The sequence below is a fragment of the Xenopus laevis genome, chromosome 1S, assembly GCF_017654675.1.
Source record: "Xenopus laevis strain J_2021 chromosome 1S, Xenopus_laevis_v10.1, whole genome shotgun sequence".
NCBI classification, from domain to species: Eukaryota; Metazoa; Chordata; class Amphibia; order Anura; family Pipidae; genus Xenopus; species Xenopus laevis.
The window spans coordinates 191228144-191247651 of record NC_054372.1 but is presented as its reverse complement, the minus strand read 5'-3'; the positions used below and the strand labels follow the sequence as shown (position 1 = coordinate 191247651).

The 19508-nt window shown below is 39.4% G+C and overlaps 1 protein-coding gene across 18 annotated transcripts in view; it reads right to left on the bottom strand.

Annotated features, from left to right (window-relative positions):
• tcf4.S (transcription factor 4 S homeolog) overlaps positions 1-19508 on the bottom strand; it is a 298455-nt gene that overhangs the window by 24202 nt on the left and 254745 nt on the right. For 17 of the 18 annotated variants that reach the window (XM_041580620.1, XM_041580624.1, XM_041580610.1 and 14 more), the window contains 6 exons: positions 15217-15322; positions 12543-12676; positions 10954-11086; positions 7807-7877; positions 6729-6807; positions 5-81 (listed from right to left, as the gene is read on the bottom strand). In XM_041580620.1, coding sequence (XP_041436554.1) covers positions 5-81; positions 6729-6807; positions 7807-7877; positions 10954-11086; positions 12543-12676; positions 15217-15322 — 600 coding nt within the window. The remainder of the gene's footprint in view (positions 1-4; positions 82-6728; positions 6808-7806; positions 7878-10953; positions 11087-12542; positions 12677-15216; positions 15323-19508) is intronic. The other variant, XM_041580612.1, reaches the window with a different exon arrangement.

The following is a 19508-nucleotide window of genomic DNA, read 5'->3' as shown; positions in this document are numbered from 1 at the left end:
CTACTAGAGAGTGCAAGGGGCCTTCGTAGTTTGGAGATGAGGAAGTCTGTCCTCCGTTCCTTGACCAAACAGCTGTGCCTGCTAATTAAAAGAAAAAGGTAATTAGAATCTCGGTTGCATAAGCATCCGCTTAGTTAAAACTTTTTCGGTTGTTTAGTGTACATGCAAATTGTGCAAGCAGACTAGACATATGGAGACTTTCCAAACAGATACTTAAGGGAGGGGGGACATTTTTTTTTTATAGCAACGCAGAGAGATGCGGGCTATAGCGTTCCTTCAGGCGGCTATCAAAGGATTTAATTGAGTCGGCAGGTAATACCTAGGAGAGATTCCAAAGCAGAGAAACATCTCAATGTCCAAAAAAACACAGCAGAAACATGGGATTTTTGTTGTTCCAAGTTTCTGTTACATCCGGCACATTCTCTCCTCCAATTCCAGAAGAAAAAGGATGTGCTTATTATGCCTACAGCACTACATCGCTGGGTTGGCAACGTGCACCGATCCAACATGCTTTGTGGTTTTCACAGTGTGGATGAATTATCCATTTCTGGGTAGAACTGTTCCTAGAAATATCGGATACTAAAAAGAATGCAGATCCCTTTGGTTATAGGAAATTCTATTTCTAAAGTTAATATTTTGTCTAAAGGGGTAGAGGGGGTTGAATGATTTCCCCTACATTAGAGCTACATTGTGACCCTCTCAGCCGAATCCTTACGGGAAGTATCTAGAGGAAACGTGTTGCTCTTGTTGAAGTTACTTTAAAAAGACACGTGTGCTAGTGTTTCTTGAATGGAGTTTAAAGCACAGATGAAAGGTTGAGGCAATGAGATTCAGCCAAACCACATCAGGCAGTATAAAGTACTCAAACACCAAGGATAGCCTCACCAACATGATGGAAACCACAGCGACCCCTCCAGTGGAAACTTCCAAGTAATAGCCTGTGTCCTTTGCTTACAGGGGGCACAAAACTGAAGCAGGTGTTGCTTGGGGAATATTAATCCAACACAACGCCTCCTTGGTGGAGCACAGAATTGCTCTTATACCCCTGTGGTGTGATCTTACAAGAGCTAGGCTGATACTCACTGAGCCTTACTGACGGACTACCTGCACCCTGGCTACACTAAGGAAAGATAACCTTGGGCCTTTGACTCCTGTACTGAGGCCTATCTCCACATGTTCCCTCCACCTTTTATAAGTAGAGGGGCAGAAGAGGCTACTTAACCTCTTGGTGAATCCCAACCAGTGGCTCATGAGCATCATGTTGCTCACCAACCCTTGGATGTTGCTCCCAGTGGCCTCAAAGCAAGTGCTAATTTTTGAATTCTTGGCGTGGAGGCAAGTTTTGGTTGTCTAAAGACCATGGGGCGGATTTATCAAGGGTCGAATTGAAAATTTAAATTCGAATTTTCCATTTTTTTAATGGTGAAAATTCGACTAGGGAGTTTTTCAAATTTGATTTGAGTTTTTCAAAAAATTTTAATTTGATTTTCGACATTTATCATTCAGTGGCCCTGTCAAATTGTTTTTTTAAGTCAATGGGAGATGTCCATTGGAGTAGTTTGCAGCCTTCCTGACATTAGAGGTTTTTTTTTTGGAGAACAGAGTTTTTAAAATTGAAATCAAATTCGATCAGAGTTTTCGGATCAATCCTATTCACCCGAGTTTAAAAAATTAGATTTTTATAATAAATTTCGATTGGTCAAATTTTGAGTTTATGGGAATTTTAAAAGACTCGCATGAATTCAACATTTGATAAATGTGCCTCCATGTGTACTGCCAAACCAAGTCTCCTGTAGGCTGCCAGTCCACATAGGGGCTACAAATAGCCAATCACAACCCAAAATTGGCATCCCCAGGAACTTTTTTATGCTTGTGTTGCTCCCCAGCTCTTTACCATTGAATGTGGCTCACGGGTAAAAAAAAGGTTGGGAACCCCTATCTTAGAATTATATTTATTATATATAGTTATATAATGTATATTATAATATATTATAATTATTTTAATTTTCAACCCCTTCAAAAGTATGAGTTGTGAATGTGAGCAACTAAGTGTCTTTGAAATGGTTTCAGGTGACTCCTATAGAAGGCAATGGGGGGGGGGGTATTTTAGGCAATTTGGCTCTCCGCCAAACTCCTAAACATCATGGCGCAAAAAACCCCCCCAGAAATTCCCTGTGTGCCACTGCCCGCCTCACTCTAAATATATGTATTATTCTTAACTCCTTATAAATGTATTTAGTACAGGCTAAAATAAGTGAGTAGGAAATGCTCACAGAGGAAAATCTCAGGGGCAATGTATTATAAAACCCTTAAACATGCTTTACATTAAAGAAATGAAAATCAGGCTGCCGTATAATTCCCACCACTTATTAATAGCTAAACCCACAACTATTCCCAAAGCATTAAAGAAACATGTTTTATAAATACACTATATTATATTGCATATTCCAACTTTACTCAGCCCCAATTTACTTGCTCACTATTGAACATGTGCTGGACTGAAATGCCCAACCTAAAATGTTTTATTGCAGAACATATTTTATAAGTGATTACTTGTAAATAACGTTTTATAAAAAGTCAATAAAATAGTGATGGCAAATATGTTGCTTTTAAAGGTATTTAGATTTAAATGGCGGAGGTTGTGCATACGTATTGAATTTGCTTTCAAAGAACTTTATTAATTACTGTTTAAACAAATTGGCTGCTGTGTGGCTACAGGGGTAGGCAATAAGTTTGAAATAGGGCTATAGGCCACTAGTTGCATAGGAGATAACAGAAAAAATGTTTTAGTTCTTGCATAGGGAAATATATCGACCCTTTTCCATATAAAATTGGTAAATAATACAAACTGTAGGTTAAGGACATACAGGCAGATTCGGGGAGATTAGTCACCAGAAGTTTCCTCGTAAGGTCATTATAGCCGGCGGGAAGGCAGTTTGGGGAGATTGACACCCCGAAGAAGAGGCGATTCGGGGCGACTAATCTCCCCGAATCTGCCAGTGTGTCCTTACCCTTAAATGTAAAAAAAGTCCTTTAAACAAAGCAAAATATTGGTTTTAATGGAAAATGATGCTGCAATCCCCGGCAGGATTATATTGCACTTTATTTTTCTATAAATGATCAATAAAACATACTGGTGCTGCTTACTCTGTCACATTTCTGCACATACGGTATGCATATAGTTACAGGTATGGGATCCATTATCCGTAAACTTGTTATCCAGGAAGCTCTGAATTACGGGAAGGCCATCTCCCATAGACTCCATTTCGATCAAATAGAATATAATATACGTTTTTAAAAATGATTTCCATTTTCCCTGTAATAAGACAGTAACTTGTACTTGAGTCAAACTAAGACATCATTAATTCTTATTGGAGGCAAAACAATTGTAATGTTTAAAGGGATACTGTCATGGGAAAAAAATAATTTTCACATCAGTTAATAGAGCTACTCCAGCAGAATTCTGCACTGAAATCCATTTCTCAAAAGAGCAAACAGATTTTTTTATATTCAATTTTGAAATCTGACATGGGGCTAGACATTTTGTCAATTTCTCAGCTGCCCCTGGTCATGTGACTTGTGCCTGCACTTTAGGAGAGAATTGCTTTCTGGCAGGCTGTTGTTTTTCCTTCTCAATATAACTAAATGTGTTTCAGTGGGACATGGGTTTTTACTATTGAGTGTTGTTGTTAGATCTACCAGGCAGCTGTTATCTTGTGTTAGGGAGCTGTTATCTGGTTACCTTCCCATTGTTCTGTTGTTTGGCTGCTGGGGGGGGGGGGAAAGGGAGGGGGTGATATCACTCCAATTTGCAGTACAGCAGTAAAGAGTGATTGAAGTTAATCAGAGCACAAGTCACATGACTTGGGGCAGCTGGGAAATTGACAATATGTCTAGCCCAATGTCAGATTTCAAAATTAAAAAAATCTGTTTGCTCTTTTGAGAAATGGATTTGAGTAGCACTATTAACCGATTAATTTTGAATTTTTTTTTTCCCATGACAGTATCCTTTTAAATTATTTTTTTGGGCAGAAAGTATGGGGATCCATAATACGACCGATAATCTGGAAAAACCCAGGTCCCGAGCATTCTGGATAACAGGTTCCTGTATATATGTTGGGTAAGTGTTTATATTTTATCTCATTTATTGAGTAACCAATCTCAACCTGAGACTCTAATGAAAAAGTCGCCAAGGTGAAGTGAACAATTGTTGAATGCTGACGGTTGGCAAAAACGTTAGAATCCTCTTGTTGGTAGGATCAACAATCTATCAGATCTTTGGTCGGTTTTGCTACTTACATGCAGGGCCAAATTTGGCCATTAGGACAAAGATCATAACGAGGGCCTATGTAGTCCCATAAAGAGAGATCTGTATCAATGGGATGTGGTCTTCACCTAATGGGATTTTCTATCCTGCCCACTAGACTTCTGGCCAACTATCAAGTCAAGCCTCATACATATACTAATAACCAGCCAACTCCATCTCCATACATTCAACTCACATCAGTCCGAGTATGGCTAAATTTGCTTTTGAAGACCACTTTGTCAGACACTGGAGTAATTTGGCCTTGCCAATTGTATCTAAAGAATAGGCCATAGCTAGATCCACTGGAAGATTATTGCTTGAAGAAAACAAAATTATATATTGCAAAGCATGGAAACATTATTGCTTTTGCACCACTGTTGAATAATATGCTGGCTCCACAAAGGTAAGCAATATGGAAGCTCCTCAGTGTCAGACTGGGACACCAGGGGCCCACCCAAAAACCTTAGACCAATGGCCCAACAAAGAACCATAGACCAGGGGCATACTCTCAGTACTATTATTGTTCTTCTCCTCACTCAACCTCTATTCTCCTAGTCTCTATTCTTTACATACTATAATCTATTATTCCATCTATTTAGCCACTTTGTTCTCAAAGAAATAGGAAATGGCCATGAAATAGGCCAAATCTTTAGCAGCATGAGGGACCACTGACACCTGGGCCCACAGGGAGTTTTCCTGGTATCCCGGTGGGCCAGTTCGACACTGAAGCTCCTACTTAATATGCTTACAAGTCATAGTCTGTTCAACGATAATCTGTGCTCATTCTTTAGCTCCTGTTTAAGTTGCAGTTAATGGAAGCTTAATCCTTCTTCCAAGTATATATTCCCTTTCGCTGTGGAATGTGTCCTCACTGAACATCTGCTTTGGCTTAGCTAACTCAAATCAAAGCAGAAATGCAATAGAAGGGTATATTTTCCGTTAAAAGAAATTTAAACCAACCAAGCTACGATAGATAGAAATAAAAAAAGAATTGTGATAACCCAAGATCCATAGCAAAGGGGCTGGTCTCAACAACCACATCTATCTAGCATTGAATAATCAAATTATGTTGGGAAAGTAATAGGATATTGAAAAATGAACCACCATCTGTGTCTTAACAGCCCGGCCTGCTTGGATAGAATAACAATAGTAAAGGCAGGAATATCTCCTGACTAAAGTGGCTCTGTAATATGCTCAATATTTCCAAGAATTATACTCACTGTTTTATTCTGGCCAGGGTCGCATATTATTAACTCACATATATGTAATAAACATCTTATATTATACTTGTTGTTTGCTCCTTATGTGAATATCTTTATTCATAAAAAACCTAGCAAAGCCAAACCATTTGTAAGGTGAGGGAATTTTATTTACAAAGCTTACATTTTTGTAATTTAAGTTATACAGGTATGGGATTCATTATCCGGAAACGCATTACCCGGAAAGATCTGAATTACAGAAAGGCTGTCTCCCATAGATCTGAATTACAGAAAGGCTGTCTCCCATAGATCTGAATTACAGAAAGGCTGTCTCCCAACGATGCACAGGTGGTCACTTTAAATAAAAGGGGTAAGCTCCCCACCTGCAACATACATGGTGTTGTGCTATTCTCTTAAATCTTCTACATTGTACTGACGAGTGCCGACCGTCTAGAGAGATCTGCACCACCAGGGCAGGAAGCATCGTGGAAAGGGTGAGAGGTGCGGTTCATCTACACACTGTCTCCCATAGACTCCATTTTATCCAAATAATCCAAATTCTTAAAAATGATTTTCTTTTCTCTGTAATAATAAAACAGTAGCTTGTACTTGATCCCAACTAAGATATAATTAATCCTTATTGGAAGCAAAACCAGCCTATTGGGTTTATTTAATGTTTACATGATTTTCTAGTAGACTTAAGGCATGAAGATACAAATTATGGAAAGATCCGTTATCTTGAAAACCCCAGGTCCCGGGCATTCTGGATAACAGGTCACATACCTGTACTCAAATTATACTTTCCTCCAAAAAAGGAGGAGCAAGGTATTGTGTAATGTGCCATGAGCTGTACAAAGGTCTGTGCCTCAATTTGAATGCAGTTCTACCTGTTTCCAGAGGGGGCAGTATCTGAGTGTCTATAGAATACCCCCTACTGAAAGTTTGTGAGCGCCAGGGGCAGTACTTAAAGGGCTCCCTTGTGCCTTTTTTACCTTGCAGAATGCAACATACACCGAAATGCACCTGCACTCCATGGATTGGTTTTAATTTAGGGGTCAAGCATATTTCCCCCTGGGGCTGGTAAATAAGCCCATTTTTTTTATTGCATTCCATTGGGGGAAAAAAGTTTCCATGAGAAAAAATGATCAGAAAGTAGGTGTAACCTTCATACTCTTGTTTCCATATAAATGTTGCAGTTTAAATCCAGTATTTCAAACACCTACCTGATAGAGAAGGTGGAGACCCAACTGGAGTTGATGGGTTTGATGAGAAACTGTTGTTGGTGTGATCTGGAGAATAAATCTTCAAATGAAAAGAGAACAAAAAATTATTTAAAATCAACCATTTGCATATTTTATGGAAAGGGTACCTGGTCTTCTGTCATCAGATCTGTTCATCTGCATGCCACAAAATCTATCAGTCGCAGGAAATAGAGTGCAAGTACATTTTTGGTAATGCTCACCTCCTATTGCGCTATAGTGTTGCATTGTAGTTGGATATGACTCCAATGCACCAGTTCTCAGTTCTAACAACTTGGATAACAGTCACATGCATACATGAGCTCAATAACAATCAACATACTGGGTACTGGGACTTGAAGTCCCTTTGCATTTTGGGCACCACCCATTATAGAAAGAAGGGACTTTATTTCTGGAAGGTCAGATGCTTATGTACTTTTTTTTTTACAATAGCCCAACTGAATGAGTTCATGTTAATTTTTCCTTTAAAGGAGAAGGAAAGCTACTGAAGCAGCATACTGCCAATAGATTACACACAATAGTGCAAGCTATAACACTATATTTATTCTGCAGAATGCTTTACCATACCCGAGTCTAGAAACTCTCTCTGTTTGATAAGGATAACAGCTGCCATATTAGATTGATGTGACATCACTTCCTGCCTGAATCTCTCCCTGCTCACTCATAGCTCTGGGCTCAGATTACAGCAGGGAGGGGAGGAGGGGGAGAGGAGCAAACTGAGCATGCTCAAGCCCTAGCCCTGGAGGGTTAAGCTGAAAACAGGAAGTCTGATACAGAAGACCATGAGTACACAAAAGAAGGAAAGAAATGTGGTGTTTCTTTTGACAGAGGACTCAGAGCAGCATTACTTTGAGGGTTTTCTGGTGTATTTATATAGACCTTTCTGATAAAGCTTACATCATTTTAGCCTTTCCTTCTCCTTTAAACAGATAAATTACTGGTCACATGCCCTTACTCTACCCAAAGTCTTGAGTGCATATTTCCATGTCATGTCTCTAATAATGTAAATGGACAGTGTCTAGTGAGAGCCATGTTCGCTTACAGAGGCAAGTGCTTTTCCCAGCGCATCTCCGGTCTGCGAGCTCCCAGCCGCCCCGCTCCCTCTGCTTGCTGCTGAAGAAACAAGAAGTTAAGAGCGTTAAACACACAATATTTGTGTCTTACAGCTTTCTATTCCTGGTCCACTTACTCTTAGAGTAATTGCATTTTAATGCTAATTAAATTGCATTAATCTTTAATTAGCATTAATTTGTTTGCTAAGGTAGATGTCAAATATATTCATGTTCCATTTTATAGACAAAATATAAACCTGACTGCTTATTTATACATTTCTCCCACGGACGGCTCTGCGAGAGGCACCGACGCCAGCAGATTCCTGATCAGGAGCGGCCGATTGCTGAGGATGCTAATAATAACTCATTTGAACTTCAGTAGAAATGTTAATTTGGGTTCTGATCCTGCGCCTGCAGTTATTAATTCCCATGCTCATTTGTTTTAGCTCCAGAACAGGTTTCGCTTTTCATTTGGCTGCATATTCCTAAAGGGAAAATAAATCCTATTCATTTCACTTAATGTTTCTATTAGAGGTCACTTATCCATGCGGTAATAGGTTATTTAGCATAAAGGTCCTTATTTATCTGCTTACCTGCATCAGTTTTATATGTCTACAGGTTGTCCTGTCAAGCAAAATACATTCTCAACCCCTCAATTGTTACATTGCCCCTAGTGGCCAAAAGTAGTATGATGTCTCTAGACAATTTACAATTAAAAACGCTAAGCATTTTCTCTGCAAGCTACCAAATAACAGGCAGACCTTATTTTATTTACCCAAATTATGTTTCATCAACTCTTAAAAATACTACTGGTCTCCAAGGTCCTAGTGCTACCCAACCCAACTCTACCCAAACCCAAATCATTTCTTTGCTACAGTCCTAGAGCTACCCAACAGCACCCATACCCAAATCATGTCTTAGCTACATTCCTAGAGCTACCCAACAGCACCCAAACCCAAATCATGTCTTAGCTACAGTCCTAGAGCTATCCAACAGCACCCAAACCCAAATCATGTCTTAGCTATAGTCCTAGAGATACCCTACCCCACCCATCTTAGCTACAGTCCAGGTGCTACCCAACCCCACCCAAATCATGTCTTAGCTACAGTCCTAGAGCTATCCAACAGCACCCAAACCCAAATCATGTCTTAGCTATAGTCCTAGAGATACCCTACCCCACCCATCTTAGCTACAGTCCAGGTGCTACCCAACCCCACCCAAATCATGTCTTATCTACAGTCCTAGAGCTAACCAACCCCACCCAAACCTAAATCATGTCTTAGCTACAGTCCAGGTGCTACCCAACCCCACTCAAACCATGTCTTAGCTACAGTCCTAGAGCTACCCAACTCCATCCAAACTGAGATCATGAAATTGCTACAGTCCAGGTACTACCCAACCTCAAATCATGTCTTAGCAACAGTCCTAGAGCTACCCAACTCCATCCAAACCGAGATCATGTCATTGCTACAGTCCAGGTATTACCCAACCCTAAATCATGCCTTAGCTACAGTCCTAGTGAACCCCCACCTCAACAAATGTATTGGGTTCTAATGGTACATAAATCCTGTCTTAGCTACTTTCATAAGTCCTGAAGTGGCCAATGCAAAAATATCAGAAAATGACAAGAAGTTACAAAGTCTCTGTTGCACTCAAAAAAGTTTTTCATCCTGTATAATTGAGCTTATTGATGTCATAAGTTATAGCGGATGGTTAATGATTTCACCTGAGTGGTGTATTATATAAAATTACGCCCCTCATTATAAAATATGAAGATATTATTAAAAATATATTTAAAACAAGCGGTCAATTACTCCTATATTGGTTTATTTGTTTGCACTATTATTCCACTTATTTGTGACAGCATCCACCAATAGCGCTATATAAACATACAGAATATATAATTACATACCAACATGAGACTTAAAGGAACAGTAACACCAAAAAATTGAAGTGTTTTAAAGTAATGAAAATATCATGTAGTGTTGCCCTGCACTGGTAAAACTGATGTGTTTACGTCAGAAACACTACTATTGTTTATATAAACAAGCTGCTGTGTAGCCATGGGGGCAGCCATTCAAGCACAGGATACACAGTAGATAACAGATAAGTACTACTATAGTTTATATAAACAAGCTGCTGTGTAGCCATGGGGGCAGCCATTCAAGCACAGGATACACAGTAGATAACAGATAAATACTACTATAGTTTATATAAACAAGCTGCTGTGTAGCCATGGGGGCAGCCATTCAAGCACAGGATACACAGTAGATAACAGATAAGTACTACTATAGTTTATATAAACAAGCTGCTGTGTAGCCATGGGGGGCAGCCATTCAAGCACAGGATACACAGTAGATAACAGATAAGTACTACTATAGTTTATATAAACAAGCTGCTCTGTAGCCATGGGGGCAGCCATTCAAGCACAGGATACACAGTAGATAACAGACAAGTACTACTATAGTTTATATAAACAAGCTGCTGTGTAGCCATGGGGGCAGCCATTCAAGCACAGGATACACAGTAGATAACAGACAAGTACTACTATAGTTTATATAAACAAGCTGCTGTGTAGCCATGGGGGCAGCCATTCAAGCACAGGATACACAGTAGATAACAGTGTATAGTGTACTACTATTGTTTATATAAACAAGCTGCAGTGTAGCAATGGCGAAAATTGGAAAAAAGGCTATATGGCACAGGTTAAATAGTGGATAACAGATAACATTATGTTCTACAGAGCTTATCTGCTGTGTAACTTGGGCCATTTTTGAATGGCTGTCCCCATGGCTACACAGCAGCTTATTTATATAAACTATAGTAGTACTTATCTGTTATCTACTGTGTATCCTGTGCTTGAATGGCTGCCCCCATTGCTACACAGCAGATTATTTATATAAAATATAGTAGAGTTTCTGAAGCAAACACAGCATTTTCACAAGTGCAGGGCAACACAGCATTATATTTTTATTACTTTGAAACAATTTAATTTTTTGATGTTACTGGTGCTTTAAAGAGAGGAGCTGTATTATTCATTCTTCATGATCGATCTCCAAACAGTTAAAAGAATGTGGGATCAGTCTGATGTCTTGGCATCATTCCCTTCGCCCCATCTGGAACAGCAAAATACTTACTCATTATGCTTTCTGTCCCATTGGCTGGTGGCGTGCAGGAGGAGGCACTGTAATGATTTGTACTACTGCGATGAAATGTAGACATTGGAGGAAGGCTGGAATTGATGTCTGTTGTGGAGTGTGATGGATAGCTCTGCAGAGATTGGGGGGGAAATGCCTCGTTCAGCAAATATAATGCCTTCAACATGTTCTGATAAATTAACATGACATTTGCCAAGTTTACAGAGAATTTATAAATTTTATAGACTGTTTTGAAACGACTACTTGTTTTTTGCACACTTCAAAAAATCTATTTTGTAATCCCTAATACACAATTCCCGGTTTTAAATGTCTGAAACTGGTCAATTCAATGGAAAAGACATTTTGTTTTTGTAATGGTGGAGACCTCAACCATTGGGCCCTTCACACGAACCCAAGATCACTGGAATGGACAATTTGCCAGTTAAAAGATGATTAAATTGTGAATTTATAGAAGTGTAGGGTTACTTTACATCCTTATTGCCCATTTAAAAACACTCTTTTCTCAATGGCCAACAAGTATTATTTTAAATGTTTAAAGGGATACTTTCATCGGAAAACATGTTTTTTTCAAAGTGCATCAGTTAATCGTGCTACTCCAGCAGAATTCTGCACTGAAATCCATTTCTCAAAAGAGCAAACAGATTTTTTTATATTCAATTTTGAAATCTGACATGGGGCTAGACATATTGTCAATTTCCCAGCTGCCCCTGGTCATGTGACTTGTGCCTGTACGTTAGGAGACAAATGCTTTCTGGCAGGCTGCTGTTTTTCCTTCTCAATGTAACTGAATGTGTCTCAGTGAGACATAGGTTTTTACTATTCTTAGATCTACCAGGCAGATCTAAGTTGTTCTTAGATCTACCAGGCAGCTGTTATCTTGTGTTAGGGAGCTGCTATCTGGTTACCTTCCCATTGTTCTTTTGTTTGGCTGCTGGGGGGAAAAGGGAGGGGGTGATATCACTCCAACTTGCAGTACAGCAGTAAAGAGTGATTGAAGTTTATCAGAGCACAAGTCACATGACTTGGGGCAGCTGGGAAATTGACAATATGTCTAGCCCCATGTCAGATTTCAAAATTGAATATAAAAAAATCTGTTTGCTCTTTTGAGAAATGGATTTCAGTGCAGAATTCTGCTGGAGCAGCACTATTAACTGATTCATTTTGAAATTTTTTTTTCCCATGACAGTATCCCTTTAAGAATGTTTTTGAAGTTGTTTATTTATTAGAAAGCCACCAACGTACAAGGAACACGTAATATTTTGTGCCCAGGGGAAAAAAAACACAATAATGAAAGGCCAGGACTTGTCTCTATTTTCTTTCAATTCAGGGATGAACCATGAGATAATATTTTACAGTCAAAAAAGCTACACACCCACACAAAAAGAAAAGTGAAGGCCAACTGGAAATTGTCTCTTTCAGTTTCCATGGCTCAAGAGGAAAATCTGGGTTCCTCCATGACACAGACATGTTTCCCCAAATGTCATGGTGATGAATATGATACCCAGACCCAGTCTCCAGCCAGGCCAAAAGGTCCTTCAGAGGGCATTCTTCATAACAAAGACACTTACCAATCGCTCATGTGGATGCAGGTTACAGTAGCTGCTTGACTGTGGAATATGAGAAGAGTTGCCAAGCATCCCTCCATAACCAGCTTGGTTCATTCCGCTGGATGAACTCCATGGGTCACTGCTATGGTGCCCATCTGAAGAAAGAAAGTGTTATTAGTGGAGAATATATCAGGAGTAAATACTTTTTAACCAATTAACTTTTTATATTTTGCACTTATATTTTAATTGTATTTCAATTTTACATCTATAGCTTGTTCATTTATTATCCTTTATTTATGCAGCACCAACACGTGTAGGCATGAGGTCCATCTCTTCAGGAACCAATTAACATAAACCATTAAGACTACCTTTGTATTGTTCTAATCCCACTAACTATAGGAAAAGAAGTGAAAAGGAAGAGCAACTACTTTACACTTCCTGATCTGCTGACGCACCATGAACTGGCCGGCATGGGGCACTGGAAGATGACATTTTCCCAAAACTGAACAATATCCAAAATTAATGGACATCAGTTTGGCAGGCCACCATAAGAATGCCAATTATAGTATTGATACATGTAAGACCTACATTTGGAATATGGTATTGTACCTTATCCAGGTATGGGACCTGTTATCCAGAAGGTTTGGGGCCTGGAGTTTTCCAGATAACAGATATTTCTATAATTTGGATCTTCATACTTTAAGTAGGGACAGCTTTATCAAAGGTCCTATTTCGAATTCATGTGTTTTTTTTAACTCTAATTTGAATGCACTCACAACTAGAATGGAAGGTTATTTAAGAAAAAAACTTGAATGTCTTAACATTCAATCAAATAGGAACGATCTGAAACTTCATTTTGAATTAGACTAAACTCAAATCTAGTTTTTTTCTCCAAAAATGTCAGGAAAGTTATTAACATCTTGAAATGGGTCACTGGACCTCTGCCATTGACTTCTACATTAACTCTGTGGTGGTTTTAGGTGGTGAATAGTCGAATTCAATATGATAAATCTTGAATTCGAATTATTCCCAATTAAAATTTGTGTGTTCTGACCAAAAATCTAACTCGAAAATCCAAATTCGAATTTACAATTAAACCTTTAATAAATCTGTCCCGAAGTCTACTAGAAAATCATGTAAACATTAAATAAAGCCAATAGGCTGGTTTTGCTTCCAATAAGGATTAATTATATCTTAGTTGGGATCAAGTACAAGCTACTGTTTTATTATTACACAGAAAAAGGAAATTATTTTTTAAAAATGTGGATTATTATTTGGATAAAACGGAGTCTACGGGAGACGGCCTTTCGCAATTCAGAGCTTTCTGAATAACAGGTTTCCGGATAACGGATCCCATACCTGTACTTCACTTAACTGTGTTTAAAGATAGCTAAACCTATAACACAGATTTAGTTTTGCATCAGTTTCTTGCACTTTGCACCTGTGCCATCTGAAAAATGTATCTTCCACAATCGCAGGTGCTTTTGCTTTCAGGCAATTCTTGTACAGGTCAATGGAGAAAACTTTTGCCATTTTGGCTGTTCATATTTAGACTAATTAAAAAACAAACAAATGCAAAACTCCAGTAATTTTGCCCATGTGCCATTGCCCTTATGTAACACGAAAAAAAAAAGAAAACGGCGCTATTACAAATTTATATAAACATTAGTAAGTTGTAAGTGATGTGAACTCATGAATTTATTGAATAGATATTGTTATCTACAATGCTCAGGACCTGGGGCTTTCCGGATAAGGGATCTTTCCATAATCAGTATCTCCATCCATAGTTAAAATCATTTAAACTTTATAAACCCAACATAATTGCTTTGACGACAATATAGATTGTTTATATATTTGTTGGGATCAAGTACAAAATTAATATTTTATTATTAAAGTGGAAAAAGCAATAATTTTTAAACATTTTAATTATTTGATTAAAATAGAGTCTATGGGAGATGTCCATTCTGTCATTGTGAGCTTTCTGGCAAATGGGTTTTCAGATAACGGATCCCATACCTGTAAAGCTGAAGAATTCTAGGAAAGAAACTTGTGCCTAAAAGTTTGTTCTGGTCTTGGGCATCATTTATGCACATGACATTTACTTTTAGCGAGAACTTCATTTGCTTAAAGGAGAAGGAAAAGCTAAAACTAAGTAAGCTTTATCAGAAAGGTCTATATAAATACACCAGTAAACCCTCAAAGTAATGTTGCTCTGAGTCCTCTGTCAAAAGAAACACCACATTTCTTTCCTTCTATTGTGTACTCATGGGCTTCTGTATCAGACTTCCTGTTTTCAGCTTAAACCTCCAGGGCTTGGGCTTGAGCATGCTCAGTTTGCTCCTCTCTCCCCCTCCCTCCTCCCTGCTGTAATCTGAGCCCAGAGCTATGAGTGAGCAGGGAGAGACTCAGGCAGGAAGTGATGTCACACCAAACTAATATGGCAACTGCTATCCTACACAAACAGAGCGAGCTTCTAGAGTTACTCAGGTATGGTAAAGCGGTTTACTGAATAAATATAGTGTTATAGCTTGCACTATTTTGGCTAATCTATTGGCAATAAACTGCTTTGTTAGCTTTCCTTCTCCTTTAAGAATTTCTTAGTGAAGGGAACAGAATACAAATGCAGCATGTTGAGTCCAATCAATAATCTGCACATCCCCGAAATATGTTTTTCCCTGAAACAGCACAATTTTACCTTGCATGAAGAAGGAACTGGGAAAAGTGCTGGCGGCTGGCTTTGAGGATGGATAACCTGGCGAGTCCCTATTGTAGTCGGCCGTGCTTGCTGATGGGGCATAAACCTGAAGAGGAAAAGAAAAGGCAGAACAGATTTTTAGAGGCAGAACAATTACTCAATATCACACCGTAGGCGCCTACAAGGAAGCCATATATATAAGGTGGCATTAATCTTTCACAGTCAGTGTTGCTTCATCTCACTCTCTCCATGTATAACATTCTGCCCAAATCCTAATGCAGACTAACACCTACAGAAGTCTATTTTTTGCTTCCCCTTATCAGGCAGAGATGCCAAAAGCTGGCAGTCAGTCAATACAGTCCCATTCAAATTGATGCATCTGCAAACCATTAGCATGAATAATGAGCAAATTATTCTCGCTTTTTAGTCGGTGGCTTTCCAGTTTCCACCACCATAACAAACTGATGCATCTATGAAGTGTCTAAAGACCGACTCTACTTAAGAGTTTTATCTTTTACTGGAGAAATGTAGAAATTTCTAAAAATATTTATTATGTTAAAGGGATACTGTCATGGGAATTTTTTTATTTTTTTTTCAAAATGCCTCAGTTTATAGTGCGGCTCTAGCAGACTCCTGCACTGAAATCCGTTTCTCAAAGAGCAAACAGAATTTTTTATATTTAATTCTGAAATCTGACATGGGGCTAGACATATTCTAAGTTTCCCAGGTGCCCCCAGTCATGTGACTTGTGCTCTGATAAACTTCAGTCACTCTTTACTGCTGTACTGCAAGTTGGTGTGATATCTCCCCCTCTCTTTCCCCCCAGCAGCCTAAAAACTAGGGATGCACCTAATCCAGGATTCGGTTCGGGATTCGGCCTTTCTCTGCAGGATTCGGCCGAATCCTTGTGTTTGACCGAACCAAATCCAAATCCTAATTTGCATATGTAAATTAAGGGCAGGTAGGGAAATCGCATGACTTTTCGTCACAAAAGAAGAATTTTTTCCAAGTTTTCCTTTCCTGCCCTTAATTTGCATATGCGAATTAGGATTCGGATTTGGTTCGGTATTCGGCCAAATCTTTCACAAAGGATTCAAGGATTTGGCCGAATCCCAAATAGTGGATTCGGTGCATCCCTACTAAAAACAGAACAATGGGAAGGTAACCAGATAGCAGCTCCCTAACACAAGATAACAGCTGCCTGGTAGAGCTGCTGGCTCTTTCTGAAAGCACATGACCAGGCAAAATGACCTGAGATGCACCTACCACCAATAATACAACTAGGGATGCACTGAATCCAGGATTCGGCCTTTTTCAGCAGGATTCGGCCAAACTAAATCCTAATTTGCATATGCAAATTAGGGGTGGAGAGGGAAATCACGTGACTTTTTGTTACTAAACAAGGAAGTAAAAATGTTTCCCCCTTCCCACCCCTAATTTGCATATGCAAATTAGGATTAGGTTCGGTATTCGCCCGTATCTTTCGCAAAGGATTCTGGGGTTAGACCGAATCCAAAATAGTGGATTTGGTGCATCCCTAATTACAATTAAAACAAAAATACATTTGCTGGTTCAGGAATGACATTTTATATTGTAGAGTCAATTATTTGCAGTGTAAACAGTGTCATTTAGAAAGAAAAACAACATCATAACAGAATCCGTTTAATAAAAACCGAATATTATGCCTATTTATTCAGTGACTATGGATGAGTCGACGCACAATATAAATACAACTATAAGTAGGAGCAGTTTTATACAGTAGATGGACAACTGATGGGACGAGTGTTGGCATGAGATAAGCCCAACCCAACTTTTTTGGCACAGATAACAAACCCCCAGTGAGAACCTAGCCCTCTTTTTTTATTTTTCCCAGAACGACAATATCAAGTGTCTTGGCTTAATAAAGATATATATGCTAGAGAATATGAATTGGAAAGCAACACCGACTGGCTCCCCGCACAAGTGAAGACCACCAACATGCAGTGCGTGCATCAAGGAGAGGGGGAAAAAATTTCCCCTCATACATGCTCTGAACTTCCAAAGCAACACATTTTCTTTTTTTTTTTTTTGTTTCACAAACACAAAGAGTTCTGCCGTGGCCTGGATACAAAAATAGCCCATTTATTTTCTTGTTTATACTGTACATAAACACGGCACGGTAGAATAAAGAGCGCGGATTCGTGTGGCTTCGTTTAAGAGTTTGTTGGTAGAAAAAAAATAAAAAACCCCCCCTTATTTCTATTTTTTTTTTTAAGCGCTTTTTTTCCAGATGGCCAGAAAAACTGAAGCGCTGTCATCTCCGTGATGAAAATGGATACACTCCTGCCTCCATTTTGAAGCAGGCAGCAGATCACAGAATTGGCAGGCAGCCTATTCTGACATTCGCTTGTCACAGCAAAATGAAGGGGGGTAAAAAAAAAAAAAAGAAAAAAAAATCCCACCAATAAAGAGACATCTGCAGCATTAACCACTTCAGTGCGTCGAGTTAATGCACTTGGCAACCATTTCCACTGCGCATCCACGGCCACCGCCACTGCAGGGTTAAACTGAGAAACATTTATACACAACCCACAGAGTCTCAATAAAATATATTTTCAGTACTATCATAAATATATTATTATTATCTGAAAAGGATTAATTCAGAATTAGGAGCGTGGGGCCACTTCTAAAAACAATAGGCCAGTTTTGCCATCAACATGGATTTCTGCAGCTTGGCTACAATCAAATACAAGGTACTGCCTTTTTATATACAGCTATGGGATCCGTTATCTGGAAACTTGTTATCCAAAAAACTCCTAATTACAGGGAAAGCCGTCTCCCATAGACTCTATTTCAATTAAATAAAATTTTAATCATGATTTCCTTTCTTCCTCTGTTGTTTGAGTCTGGGAGCTCGGTGATCCAAGTGCAGATTCTAAACAGTTTCAGGAATATTAACAAATATCTTATCTGTGGGGGAATATTAGCACATATTGTATCTAGCTTTAAAGGAGAACTAAACTCTAAAGTTAAAAAATCCCAACCCCCCCCCCACCTGAGCTGCTAGCAAAATGCCCCAAAGTCTTTACTTACCCCTCGGTGCAGATTCTGTCCAGCGGAGTTCACGGCAGCCATCTTCTTTTCTTCGGTAACCTTCGGAATGAGATCGGCATATCTGCGCATACGAAGTTGGAGCAATTTTCTGTTTTGCGACAACTGCGCATGTGACCAAACTCACGAAAATTGCCGAATTGCCAGTCTCATTCCGATGATTAGCAAAGTGGCTGAAGATGGCGCCCGTGAACGCCGCTGGACAGAATCTGCATGGAGGGGTAAGAGTTAGGGGCATTTGCCTGGGGTAGCAGCTAGGCTGGGGGGGGTCTATGTAGGCAGGGGCGCTCCACCAACAAGGTGAGTTGAGTAACTCGCAGTGCCCCACTAGGTACCAGGGGCGGCAAAAATTACGCTCCCGGTACTTTAAGAGCTGAATTTCCGGTTTTCAAACTGGAAATTCGGCTCTTCTAACTCAGAGAGCGCAATTATGCTCTCTGCGTTATCGTCCTGGCCCAAAAAATGGGAGCGCACTGGGGGGGGGGGCTGCGGGTCGCGGAAACAACCCCAAGCTGCCTCAGGCGGCGGAGGGGCCAGACCCCTGTATGTAGGGAGGAATGTTTTTTTTTTAACTTTAGGGTTTACTTCTCTTTTAAAGGGGTTGTTTACCTTCCTGAACACGACCATATCTCAGTTCAGAATCAACTAAAACACTGATTCAGTCTCTTATCATCTCCCGCCTTGATTACTGCAACTTACTCCTCGTAGGTATTCCAACAAGTCGTCTTCCACAACTCCAATCTGTTCTAAACGCGGCCGCTAGACTCATTCATCTATCTCGCCGCTCAACATCAGCTGCTCCCATATGTATGTCCCTTCTCTGACTCCCAATCTCCTCTAGAATCAAATTCAAACTACTCACACTTACATTTAAGGCCCTTAATAATAAAGCCCCTCCCTATATTTCATCTCTGATCTCCAAATACTCTCCTTCATGAAACCTATGCTCTGCTTCTGATCTTCGCCTCACTTCTCCTCTGGTCACTTCTGTCCATTCTCATCTACAAGACTTCTCTCGGGCTTCTGCTTTTCTCTGGAACTCTCTGCCACAAGCTGTCAGACTTTCTCTATCTTTCCAACTTTCAAACACTCCTTAAAGGGGTTGTTCACCTTTGAGTTAACTTTTAGTATGATGTAGAGAATGATATTCTGGTCGAATTTTCATTTTTTATTATTTGTGGTTTTTCAGTTATTTAGCTTTT